At 35.2% G+C, this 12334-nt stretch overlaps 1 protein-coding gene across 1 annotated transcript; it reads left to right on the forward strand.

The window, feature by feature from the left end:
• The first annotated feature begins 931 nt into the window (after positions 1 to 931).
• On the forward strand, positions 932 to 7024 carry LOC139852676 (DNA polymerase lambda). The gene is made up of 14 exons (XM_071842000.1): positions 932 to 1113; positions 1214 to 1360; positions 1528 to 1779; positions 1916 to 2009; positions 2121 to 2251; positions 2333 to 2395; positions 3529 to 3708; positions 4144 to 4197; positions 4529 to 4617; positions 4759 to 4849; positions 5352 to 5432; positions 5657 to 5724; positions 6476 to 6560; positions 6671 to 7024. The coding sequence occupies exons 1-14, from the start codon at positions 1009 to 1011 to the stop codon at positions 6764 to 6766; spliced, it is 1536 nt and encodes a 511-aa protein (XP_071698101.1). The 5' UTR covers positions 932 to 1008; the 3' UTR covers positions 6767 to 7024.
• Positions 7025 to 12334: the final 5310 nt, after the last annotated feature.

The following is a 12334-nucleotide window of genomic DNA, read 5'->3' on the forward strand; positions in this document are numbered from 1 at the left end:
GATCCAAGGGCAGTTTGTTACATATTTCTTCTATATATTATATAACCTGATAGTTACGCACGGTTTTATCGCATTTACATAAAAAATTATTAAAATATTTTCGATCGCCGGGGGCGGATGACCCCGGTTGCACCATGCTGGATCCGCCCGTGGTAGATATGTGAATGAAATAACTAATGTATCTACCGTGAAAGTGATTTTTCCTAATGAATAACTAATGTATCTAATGTGAATGAACTAGAAAAAAATTCGACTGTGCGTTGCTGCGGTTGTATTCAACGCGCGGTCGAATTTGGATATACGTTGTTTGGTACCTAATATATCTAATAGGTTGCGTTGTTTGTTGTACGTGTATGTATATGTATGAAATATAGCCCGAAATATTTAGTTTTTTTTAATGATGTCCGTTTAGCGTATAGTTAGTCGCATTTGTTTGTAAAATTATTTCGAGTTGAACGGTGGTCTCAAAAAAATTTAACTCGCACCGAGCGAAAGATAGAGCCCGTTAAAATTTCGGGTGGAATTAGTTTCTTTTATTTTAATAAAATTATATATTTACACTTTCAACTCCTGAAAAAATGTAAACTTGAGAGGTCGTTGTGTAAATTGAGCCAAAGTTGAGGGACCGATTGCAGTGTGAACGCAAACTCAAAACGACAATCCGAAACACCAGAAACGATGAAATTCTGGGTGTGTTTTTAATATATATGATAAGAATAAGAATAAAATAATAATAATACCACCTATACCTATACCTACCTGCTTTTAAAATAAAACAAATTGAAGTCAAAATAATATATGGTAGAGATGAGGTAGTATATAAGTCATATTTCAAACCAAAAGGACCTTAAATTGATATAAGCAAAAACAAGGATCCGAACTTATAACTCGACGCCCTTATACAGTTATACTTGAACGAAGTATAAAACCAGTAAAATCAAATTCTAATAGCGGTTCAAACCGGATTCTTCTGGAATCTCTACCCGACTCGAAAAATACGATCAGGAAATGGCGCCAACCAGAAAACGTTCTCTACCGTCGGATGCTGATGGAATCTTTTCAGGAATGGTCGTCTTCCTCGTTGAAGACGGCGTCCAACGACGTCGTTTAGAGGTTCATATATAAGCTCTTCTATATACGCTATGCTACATAGATAGTGTTAGTTTGTTATAAATGAATAATGAATATTTGTAATTTTGGTATTATTGTGAAGATATGGAAGCAAAAGCTAGTGCAAATGGGAGCAAACATAGAAGAACAAAGTAAAAATTTGTTTCGGAATGTTACTCACGTTTTCGCAGTTAATTCGGACTCGATTCGCCAGAAATTTGGTCCCAAAGTGTTACACCGCTTCAAAGGGGTACATGATTTTGTTTTTCATTACAAATAATTAAAAATTTGAAGCATTTTTAGTAGCAAGTATATATTTGTGCATTTATTTCTATTGCATACATGCTGTTTTTTTAGTGGTAATCAATCAATGTTGTGTAAGTAGGCAAGTATATGATTTTTGATGATATTTTGCAGTCGATTCTTCGATATCAGTGGTTAGAGGACAGTTTGAGGCTAGGTGAGAAAGTTAGTGATGAATCGTACACTATCGACTTGAATTCTGTACAAAATCCTGCAAAAAACTCAGCTGATGACGACTCTGTTAGACCTTCTGATGTGAAAGAATCTGAGATACACTCTGATAAAAAGCTGAAATCATCACCCAAGAACCCAGAAACGAAGGAAAAGCCATTAAGCCCGGTCAAACCTGATGCTCAACAGACTACTGTAAGAGGTCTTTTTTTTTTTTTTTACAATTAGTCTATAACTAAATGTGATGTGATGTTTGAAACTTTTGATCATTCCATTATGTTTCTATTTCGAGTATATTTGTAAAATCACGTGCGTTTTGTTTGCCACTCAGGCCGGTGCACAAGATGCTTCTTTGCCATATCACCCTCCTGATTTGAATAGAAATATTACTGAAATATTTGGCAAGCTTATTAATATATATAGAGGTAGCTTTCTTTATTACCTTTCTTTGTTCTTTATTTAAGAATGAAACTAGTTTACGCATTGTTATAAGTGGTTTGAATGGACTTTCTCATTTGACTATAATAATTACTTAGCTTTGGGTGAGGATCGAAGGTCCTTCAGCTATTATAAGGCAATTCCAGTTATTGAAAGGTTACCGTTTAAAATTGAAAGTGTGGATCAAGTTAAAGACTTACCTGCTATTGGAAAATCAATGCAGGATCATGTAAGTGACTATTTTGTAGATATGTATCCTTATTGTATTTACAGTGGATAATCTTCTTATGAAAGTTCTGCTTTATTATAGATACATGAGATTGTGACGACTGGGAAATTGTCCAAGTTGGAACACTTTGAGAGTGATGAAAAGGTACTGAAAAGTTTCCTCACTGCATCCATTTTGGTGGTATTCTTGTGTCTTTATACATATATTGTCTTTGCTTAGGTCTTACAAAATATTTGTGAGTTTTGAATGAAATTGTCTTAGTTGTTTTGGTTATAAAAGGATCTCTTCTGAATTTAAAAAAGGTTCCTTTTTCCACCAAGAGTGATCTCAAAAGTGGAGAAAGTCATCTCTCTCTTTATTCGGCGGATAAATAGATTGCTTCCGAGTGGACCTCCGACCAAAAATAGGAATTTTTTTTTTTTTTTTAAATAAAAAGGTACACTAAAATTAAGAGACCTTGTAAACAGAACACGAAAGGCATGCCAGGTGGTAGTTGTTGCGCAAGCAAAGAGCCAACCACCCGGGTAGGGGAAGGATTGTCTACATCCAACCTCCCCCATACACCACTCGGGTGGTATTGGGTTTTGTTGTTGTTGTTGTTGTTGTTGTTGTTGTTATATAGTTAAATGGTTTAATGATAGTTTTTCCAAAGATATCGAGTACCTCAAAAAGAGTTACCATATACAGTTTGTAGAATTGGAAAAATGGGTGGGTTGGTCAGGTTGGGTGTTAAGTCAAAATAGGTTTGGTCAAAACAAGTTATATTTTATTATGGGTCAAAACGTGTTGAAGTGACAGTTAATCTTGTCCAATATTTTGAAATTGTTAATGTGCTGAATATAATTGCAACAACTATGTTATTACAATAGTATTCTAGAAATTACAAATAAGACAATTTGGAAGGCTGTGGAAACAAAATATATGCTGGAAACATTAACATACTTCATCTGTTTAATCATTTAAATTTTGCCCTTTTAGCTAAGTATTTCAAATTGACCCATCTGACCTGTTAGGGATAACTATTACCTAAATAGACCCAGTTATAAGTAAATTGACCAAAAGTGTCATCTCTAGACTCTAGCAGCTGGTTTACGACACTTATATGAGTTGAAGTTAAGATTTAGCAAGTGTCCTCAGTCTTTGTATTCATATCCTATTGCAATGCATATACATAACATCATTAATCTAAGAGAGTTAAATAATAATAACTAGATTTTTATTTTCCCTATGTAGTTCACATAGGTATCACTTGTTTGAATCCGCTTTGCTTCTTCCAGGTACGGACAATCAGCCTATTTGGGGAAGTATGGGGCGTTGGTCCAGCAACCGCATTGAAACTGTATGAAAGAGGACACAGAAGTCTAGATGATCTGAAAAGTGATGATACATTGACAAATTCACAACGAATAGGGTTGAAATATTTTGAAGATATCAGAACAAGGATACCACGTGATGAGGTTCGGCTTTTAAGGTTTTGATTATCCAACACTTCCAAAGGATGTTGAGGTGGCAAAATGGGCGGGTAACAAGTGAACAGGTGATTTGTGGTACGGGTCAAGCTGATATGAAACACTTTCTGTTTACTAATGTCAAGGTAAATATGAACTAGGAGGTTTCACGGGTGGGTGGTTTCTATCCCGTCAGTGATTCCAAACCCAGCTTTCCAAAAAAAAAAAAAACATTATAATTTGGGCTAATTTCATCCTGTATAATGAATTTGACCCATTGTTGCTATTAAGGTATTTAACTATTAGTTTTACCTGTATTTGACCCGCTAGCCATGAAACATAGCTGAAAGCGACCCGTTCACTAAAGTCAAATTGCTATCTTTAGAAGAATCGTGTAATAAACTAATATGACTTTTACTTATCCAGTTGATAATGTAAATGTAGGTGCAAGAGATGGAGCACTTGCTAAAGAAAGCAGCTGAAGAGGTTTTACCTGGAGTAAGTTTCCTTCTTACCGATATTTATCTGTGGTAAAATCGTTGCTTCAATGAGAAGTCCTGCATCACTAAATCATGCATACCCTTTGATCCTAATACTTTCTACATTCTCCGTTTTCGGTTTTGTGGTATTTTTGAAAATTTAAAACTGTATGGAAAATTGGAAATACGCGCATTAATTGATACATAAATTGTTAGTTTGACTATGGAAAGATGTACATTAGGAATTCTGTAACATTCCTACTCTTGTAACGTTTCCCGTTGCAACTTATGGTTCTTAACTGCTATTTGTACGTTGCTTCGTTTTTGTTGTGTTTAAACATATATGGCAGGTGAGTGTTGTGTGTGGAGGATCGTTCAGACGTGGAAAGGCTACTTGCGGGGATATGGATATTATAATTACACATCCTGATGGAAAAAGGTATTGTATCTACAGTAATAATATAATAGTTATTACAAAAATATACCCATTTTTATGACGTAGTTACTTTTACTTATTGTAAGGCATATATATCTTGTATTGTCAATGGACTTACCGTACTGAAAAGATTTTCTTTAACAGTCATATAGGTTTTTTACCAAAGTATGTAAATCATTTGAAAGAAATGAACTTTCTAAGAGAGGATTTGGTTTTCAGTATTCACAGTGAGCAGGTAACCATTATTGTCCCATCCTTATGTTAATGATATATATTTTTGATAGGGTTAAGCATCTAAAAATATATCAAACTTTACCCAGAATTCTATTATGTCTCTCAATTTAAAAGTTTCCACTCCCTGCATCCAACTTTCAGTTATTGTCAGTGTATGCATTTAACATATTTTAATTTGTAAATTATAAATACAATGCTATAACGCCAATTTCTGTGACGTAGCAACTTATATGGCTGCCACGTCAGCAATACCATGGTTTTTCGGATGAAGTTATAAGATACATATAATAGCAATATTGATAATCTGGTACATACAGTAGACAAATTTAAACTTGGATACTTGCAATAAATTTACGTAAAGTTTGACACATTTTCAGGTAACTGAACCTTTTTTGTTTTCTCTTCTTCATATACTGGTGTAATCGATTTAAAATTCGAGTGTTCCTTCTTCTGAAATGCTGAATCGAAGTATTCTTTCGTTTTCTTGCATGATTTATTTTCAGGGTACTGATTCTGGGGTTGATACATACTTTGGTCTTTGCACATATCCTGGTCGGGAGTTGCGACATCGCATTGATTTAAAGGTATCGTCTTAATATCAATTGCAGTTGTGATAGTCGGCCTAACTAGAGATATGAAACTATGAATTATGAAATTATCATCTGCTTATCTATGGACTTGATGTACATATCTTTTCATAAGGTTAACTTGTTGGAACAGACATTAATTTTTTTTTTTTGGGAACATATTATTATTGATACCATTAAGTACTTGAGGCAGTATGGCATAATGTTTTCGTATCTTGTAGGTATACCCAAAGGATATATATCCTTTTGGGCTCATACATTGGACGGGGAACGATGTGGTGAACAGAAGGTATGTTCACATAATAATTGACTCTGGTTGATAGTCAACTCATTGAGTTGACTTGTTTGGTACTATTATATAGTCACATTTTAAGATGATAGTAACTATCAATCACGAACGAAATTTCTGCATAAGATTTGTATATGGAACAGTTGGTAAATAGTCAATACCGTGATTCGGGTTGTAGTGGGTCAGCAGGATCGTTGAACTCGATAAAACTCGGCGAGTAGTCGCCGAGTTATCGGTTTTAAGATCGGTCCGAATACTCGGTTCAATTACTCGGTCAAATCTCACTCAAACTCGGCCAAAACTTGGGATTACTTGGAAAATCGGTCAAAGTCAAACTTGGTCAACATCATTCGAGTACTCCCCAGTTGCCAAGTATTCCACAAAAAGTGTTGACCCGAGTACTCCCGAGTCTCGAGTTCTCCAACCTTGTGGGTCAGTTAACCTGTAATACCTTTTTGTTCATTTAACTATATTTATAAATAACAATTCCTTTTATATTGTAACAAATACAATATTATTATGTTAATAATTTTAATCTCGAACAAAGCAAATTATAAGAATTTATGCATTAGAGGAAACACTTCTGGCAGCTTTCAACCTGTTTAGTCCCTTAATCTATTCATTTTGTAGGTGCTGTAAATCATAGTATTATTTTTAGCCTGTTTGTGAGGATAAATAACCCAAAAAATAGACTTGTTCATTCATCAGTAAATGAATCAAAACTGAGACCTTTTGGAAAACTTTAATGCAGGCTGAGAATACTTGCGGAATCCAAAGGGTTCCGACTAGATGATAACGGGCTCTTCCCTGCAACACATGGTTCAGGAGGAAAAAGGGTAATAATTTAATTTAATAGTAATTTAAAATAAACTTTGTTTTATTCGTTATGTTCGGCTCAAAAGGGTTCCATCTGATATGTGGCACCTCCAACTGGATTTCAATGCAGGTTAGCGCTAGCACAAGCTTGAAGTTCAACTCTGAAAAGGAAGTGTTCGACTTTCTTGGATTTCCGTGGCTTGAACCGCATGAACGCAATATCTGAGCGCCTGTGAAGCCCGTTTTAACTGTCCTTTTTTTAAGTAAATAGTAGGGGGACTAGTTGTAGCTAAACTTGGTTTCTGGTCCCTAACAGATTAGTAAGGGAAGGATTAAAGGACTTTAATCGGGTTTTGTTCGATACATTTTTGTCAAGCCTTTTTAAGACGTCACCTTCCTTCGTAGCTAACTACACCATAGATAGTTAGATAATGTGTACACAGGGTTAGGTTGACCAAAGACGCCTTTTGTCTATAAAAATGACGACGATATCACGTATGATATGATTACAAAAGTTATAGTTTGTAGTATATATTTATAACCACTAGTTATGCTTCTAATAGCTATACACAAAGGAGATTATTATGGCGAGATGTTGAAATGCATCATGGGTTTGTGGGTGGTAACCCATGGGTGATTCTAGGAGATTTTGATGTTGCCTTGAGCTTGGATGAATCGACAGCAGGTGGATCAACAATTAATACGTCAATGCGTGATTTTAGAGAGTGCCTAGATAACATCCAGGTGGTTGACATTAATAGCATGGGAATGCAATTTACTTGGAATCAGAAGCCTAAGACGAACGATGGAATTATGAAGAAGATTGATCGGGTTTTAGTAAATGATGCCTTTCTGTCTGAATATATTAATGCGTATGCTATTTTTCAACCGTACAAAATTTCAGATCATAGTCCTTCCGTTCTCAAGCTTCCTCACGCTACTACAACAAAGTCGAAAATGTTTCGTTTTAGCAACTATATTGCAGATAAAGAAGAATTCATTGAGTGCGTTTCGAGAGGTTGGAATACTCATATTAATGGTCATGCTATGTATCAGTTGGTGAAACGAATGAGACTTTTAAAGAGACCTATTCGTAAACTCATGTGGAATAAAGGTAATCTCCATGCAGAAGTGTGCAGATTGCGATCTGAATTAGATCAGCTTCAGCTCGATCTAGATAAGAATCCTTCTTCGGTCCAACTCCGTGAAATGGAGGCAAATAAATTGAAAGAATTTAATGATGCAATTTGGGATGAGGAGAGGTTCTTAAAACAAAAATCTAAGGTGGAATGGCTGAAAGCTGGTGATAGTAACACTAAATACTTTCATAAAGTCATTAAAGGCAAGGTGAATAGAAACAGAATTAATGCCGTTATGGATGTGCATGGTTCGGTTATCGAAGGGCCAATGGTGCCTGATGTTTTTGTGCAACATTACATGGAGTTCTTAGGTTCTTCACATCCGTGTGAGAGACTTCATGACCCTGAATCCCTCTTTTTGAAAAAATTATCGCAGGCCCAAGCTTCTGATATGATTCGCCCGGTTACTACGAATGAAGTTAAAGCTGCTATTTTTGACATTGGAGAGGATAAAGCCCCGGGGCCTGATGGTTACACCTCCGTTTTTTTTTAAGAAGGCATGGAATACCGTGGGTCCTGATGTATGTAAGGCGGTGACTGACTTTTTTAATAATGGCCAGATGCTGACTGAGATAAACCACACAATTCTTGCATTAATTCCGAAGGTTGAAATTCCCTGCAAAGTTAATGATTATCGCCCAATTTCTTGTTGTAATGTCATATACAAATGCATCAGCAAAATAATTACCTCAAGAATAAAAGGGTGTTTGGATAGCATTGTTAGTGATAATCAATCGGCTTTCGTTCCAGGGCGGCGCATTTCAGATAACATCTTGGTCGCTCAAGAAATCATGAAGAATTATCACCTTGATAGAGGCCCGCCTAGGTGTGCTCTCAAGGTGGATATCCAAAAGGCGTATGACACCGTTGATTGGAAATTTTTAAAAGATGTTCTTTACTGGTTTGGTTTCCATCGCACCATGATTAGATGGATAATGAAATGTGTTTCAACGACCTCTTTTTCTATCAATATCAACGGGGAGCTGCATGGGTTTTTTAAAGGGAAAAGAGGTTTGCGTCAAGGGGATCCATTGTCCCCTTATTTATTCACGCTGGTCATGGAGTGCTTAACCTTGATGATTAAAAGAAACGTTAGACTTTCTGATGAGTTTAAATATCACCCCAAGTGTGAGGCCCAGGAGATTGTTAATATCTGTTTTGCAGATGATCTTTTTCTCTTTGCTCATGCTAGTGTTGGTTCTGTTAAGGTTCTATCGGATGCGTTAACTGAATTTAAATCATGTTCGGGGTTGACACCGAGCATACCCAAGAGCACAGCCTTTTTCTCAAATGTCACAATGTGCTTAAAACAAGCTATTTTATCATTATTACCATTTGACGAAGGTGCGCTGCCGGTTATATATTTGGGTGTTCCATTGATTTCTTCACGCCTATATTACAAAGATTGTAAAAGCTTAGTTGATAGGGTTAAAATCAAGATTCATGATTGGAAGAACAGGTTTTTATCTTATGCGGGCAGAACTCAATTAATTGTTTCAGTTCTATCTTCAATGCAGGTGTTTTGGTCTTCTGTTTTTCTTCTTCCTGATGCTGTCATTCTTGATATAGAGAAATTATTTCGTGGATTTCTCTGGTGTCAAGGAGATATGAAACGAGGAAAAGCTAAGGTAAGGTGGAAAGATGTGTGTCTTCCTAAACAAGAGGGTGGTCTGGGAATCAAGAGTTTAAAGATTTGGAACATGGCTTTAATGTCATATCATACATGGTGTTTATTAAACCATTAGCAGTCAATGTGGGTGAAGTGGGTCCATACTTACAGGCTTAATAATCATAATTTTTGGGAGGTGGATGCTTCTAATTCGGCTAGTTATGGTTGGAGAAAGCTTTTGAATATGAGAAGTACTATAAGACCATTTATTATGCACAAAGTTGGAGATGGCAATCGCACGTTGGCTTGGCATGACACCTGGACTGATTATGGTCCATTAAGTGATTACATAACTCATCGAGATATTGCTAGAGAAGGTTATAAGAAAGACACAAAGGTTGCGGAACTTGTTAACTCAGATGGGTGGCACTGGCCTCACGCATGGATTCAAAAGTTCCCAATGCTTATGAATATTCGACCTCCTGATTTTGCAAGAAATGATTTGATCTGTTGGAGACAATATGATGGAAAGCTGGTGGATTTTTCAACAAAGGAAGCTTGGGAATCGCTTCGTCCTCGCGCGCCTAAAGTTGAATGGTATTATTTGGTTTGGTTTCCTCAATGCATTCCGCGTCATTCTTTTATTGTTTGGTTGATGATGGGTGAACATCTGAAAACCCAAGACAAAATGAGATCGTGGGATATTCCCGTATCTCAGAATGTGACCTTGCTATGTGCTTTATGTGGTATTCAACCGGACACTCATGATCATTTGTTTTTTGAATGCCCGTATGCCAATCAAGTGTGGAAAAAAGTTCAAGATATGGTCCCTTTGCGATCGCTTGGTGAAAATTGGAAGGAGATAGTTCGGGACCTAAGTCCTGTATCCCACCACCGAGTGGTGCGAGTTGTTATTTCGAAGCTCTTGTTTGCAGCTGCCGTTTATTGCATCTGGCAGGAGCGAAATACAAGTTTATTCAACAGATCAAGACGCAAGCCTGATCAAGTTTTTAAGGATATCTACTCTACAGTGAGACTGAAGTTAATGTCCTTGCGGTTCAAAAATTCGCAGCACGTTCTGGAAATGAAGATGAAGTGGAAACTTTAGCTGTTATTTTTTTGTTTCCTTGGTTGTTTTCTTAGTTTTGTTGGTTGCCTAGCTATGTATGCTTGTGTGACTCTAACTGTTTATATCTTTGTTTTATAAAATTTACCGGGTGAAGGCCCATTACCCAAAAAAAAAAAAAAAAACACACTTTCTGCAACTTTCAATCTATTTGACTTGCTTTATACATATTATACTTTTTTTATTAGCGAGAAAACTCCCTATGTAAACGACTGAATGAGTACATTGATTTCTCCATAGAGGGTAAACTTCTAGTAATCAAGCCTCCTGAGCGCGAAACCTGGTATCGGGTCAATTGCGCACAAGGCGCCGCGCACCCTCTGGTCAACACTTCCTTTTTGAATGAAATGACTTTGCTAAGATTCGAACCCGGGTGGTGTGCTTCATCGGGTAACTCAGTGGCCACTCAGGTAAGCCAGCGTAGTTTATACATATTATACTCGGTAATTAATTTTAATTTTATTTTAGTAGGATACATTTGGAGGATATGGGTTGTTTCGGTGGTAAAAAGGTGATAACTGCTTGCTCTATATTGTTCTTTTTAGCTCATAATCTTTTTTATTGTTTTACTGTTTATAGAACTCATTAAATGTAAACATAACAATTTTGTAGAATGCCTCGACCTTTAATAAGCATATATAGGGATTGGCATGCATCAAAACAGTTTTTCTAGGTTCGTATCTTTTTTAGTTGTTTGGAATTATTATTGTTATTGTTGTTTTTGTCATTATCGGTATCAATTACAGTAAATTCTGTCTCACTACTAATCTTACAAGATTGGGTTGAAAGGCTTACCTTTTTCGATAAAAAAGGAAAACGATCCTGTTTGTTAGAAATGACTATACATAGAAACAAGTGAGATAAATTATTATTATTATGCTATTTTTAAATTGTATTTGTTTATTTATATTTATTTTTTTTAGTAATAATCTATACCCATCACAAGATAATTAAAAGATTGACATCTTAGTTATCCTTGCAAAAAGTCTTATGTTAAAACCTCGTGAACAGCATAATATTAGGGTGGATAAAGAGGTTTGAACTTAACCACGTGATAATTCCATCAGACTACGTATAACAGGATAAATAAATTTCATCCCTTTAACATATATTTTTACTGTTTTTTTTAAACATATATTTTTATTTTTATAATAATCCGTTAATACAAGTTATCAAGTTCATTGGGTAGTTTTTACATCAATAAATTTGTCAAATTTATTATTTATTTATTTATTTATTTTATTTTTTTCATTTTTCTAATTTTCGTTTGTTGTTTTATTAGAGAGTTAAAACATAAACTGTGTCATAATTGCACTAGAATTATTTACTAACAAAGATGTTTGACACTTGTTGAATACGTAGTATATCAAAAACCCATTACTTGGATTATCAATTATTTTTTACTTTCAAGGCATGTCATATTCAATCTCCTTCATGAATTTCCAAATGTGAATTTTTTGTGGAGGATAATATTTCTGTTAATTGACACTTGATGAAGATAATATCATAAGATGAGTATAGTTAGTGTTTTGATATTTTTATAAAAGTTTGAGTTGATCAAAAAAATAGATTGATTACGGATAATCAGTTACACCATGTAACACATATTTTTTTTTTTTTTTTTTTTTTTTTTTTATGTGAACCTCGATCTTTTTAGTTCACGTCTATATAACACATTAGAGACCTTATTTTCATAATTTTTACGTCATGTACGGTACTAGCTCCAATATCAGGGACACGACTCAGGAAACTTGTACGACGACGCTACTACGATTTTATAATATACGTATTTCATTAACATTTCTCAAATCATCAAACACTAAAGTATATATGATATGATAACATAATTGAACTAGGAAAAAAAAAGTCAAAATTAATTTTATTTATATTTTATTCATGTCAGGTGTCAGTTTATCAGTT

This window comes from Rutidosis leptorrhynchoides, chromosome 6 (assembly GCF_046630445.1).
Source record: "Rutidosis leptorrhynchoides isolate AG116_Rl617_1_P2 chromosome 6, CSIRO_AGI_Rlap_v1, whole genome shotgun sequence".
NCBI classification, from domain to species: domain Eukaryota; kingdom Viridiplantae; phylum Streptophyta; class Magnoliopsida; order Asterales; family Asteraceae; genus Rutidosis; species Rutidosis leptorrhynchoides.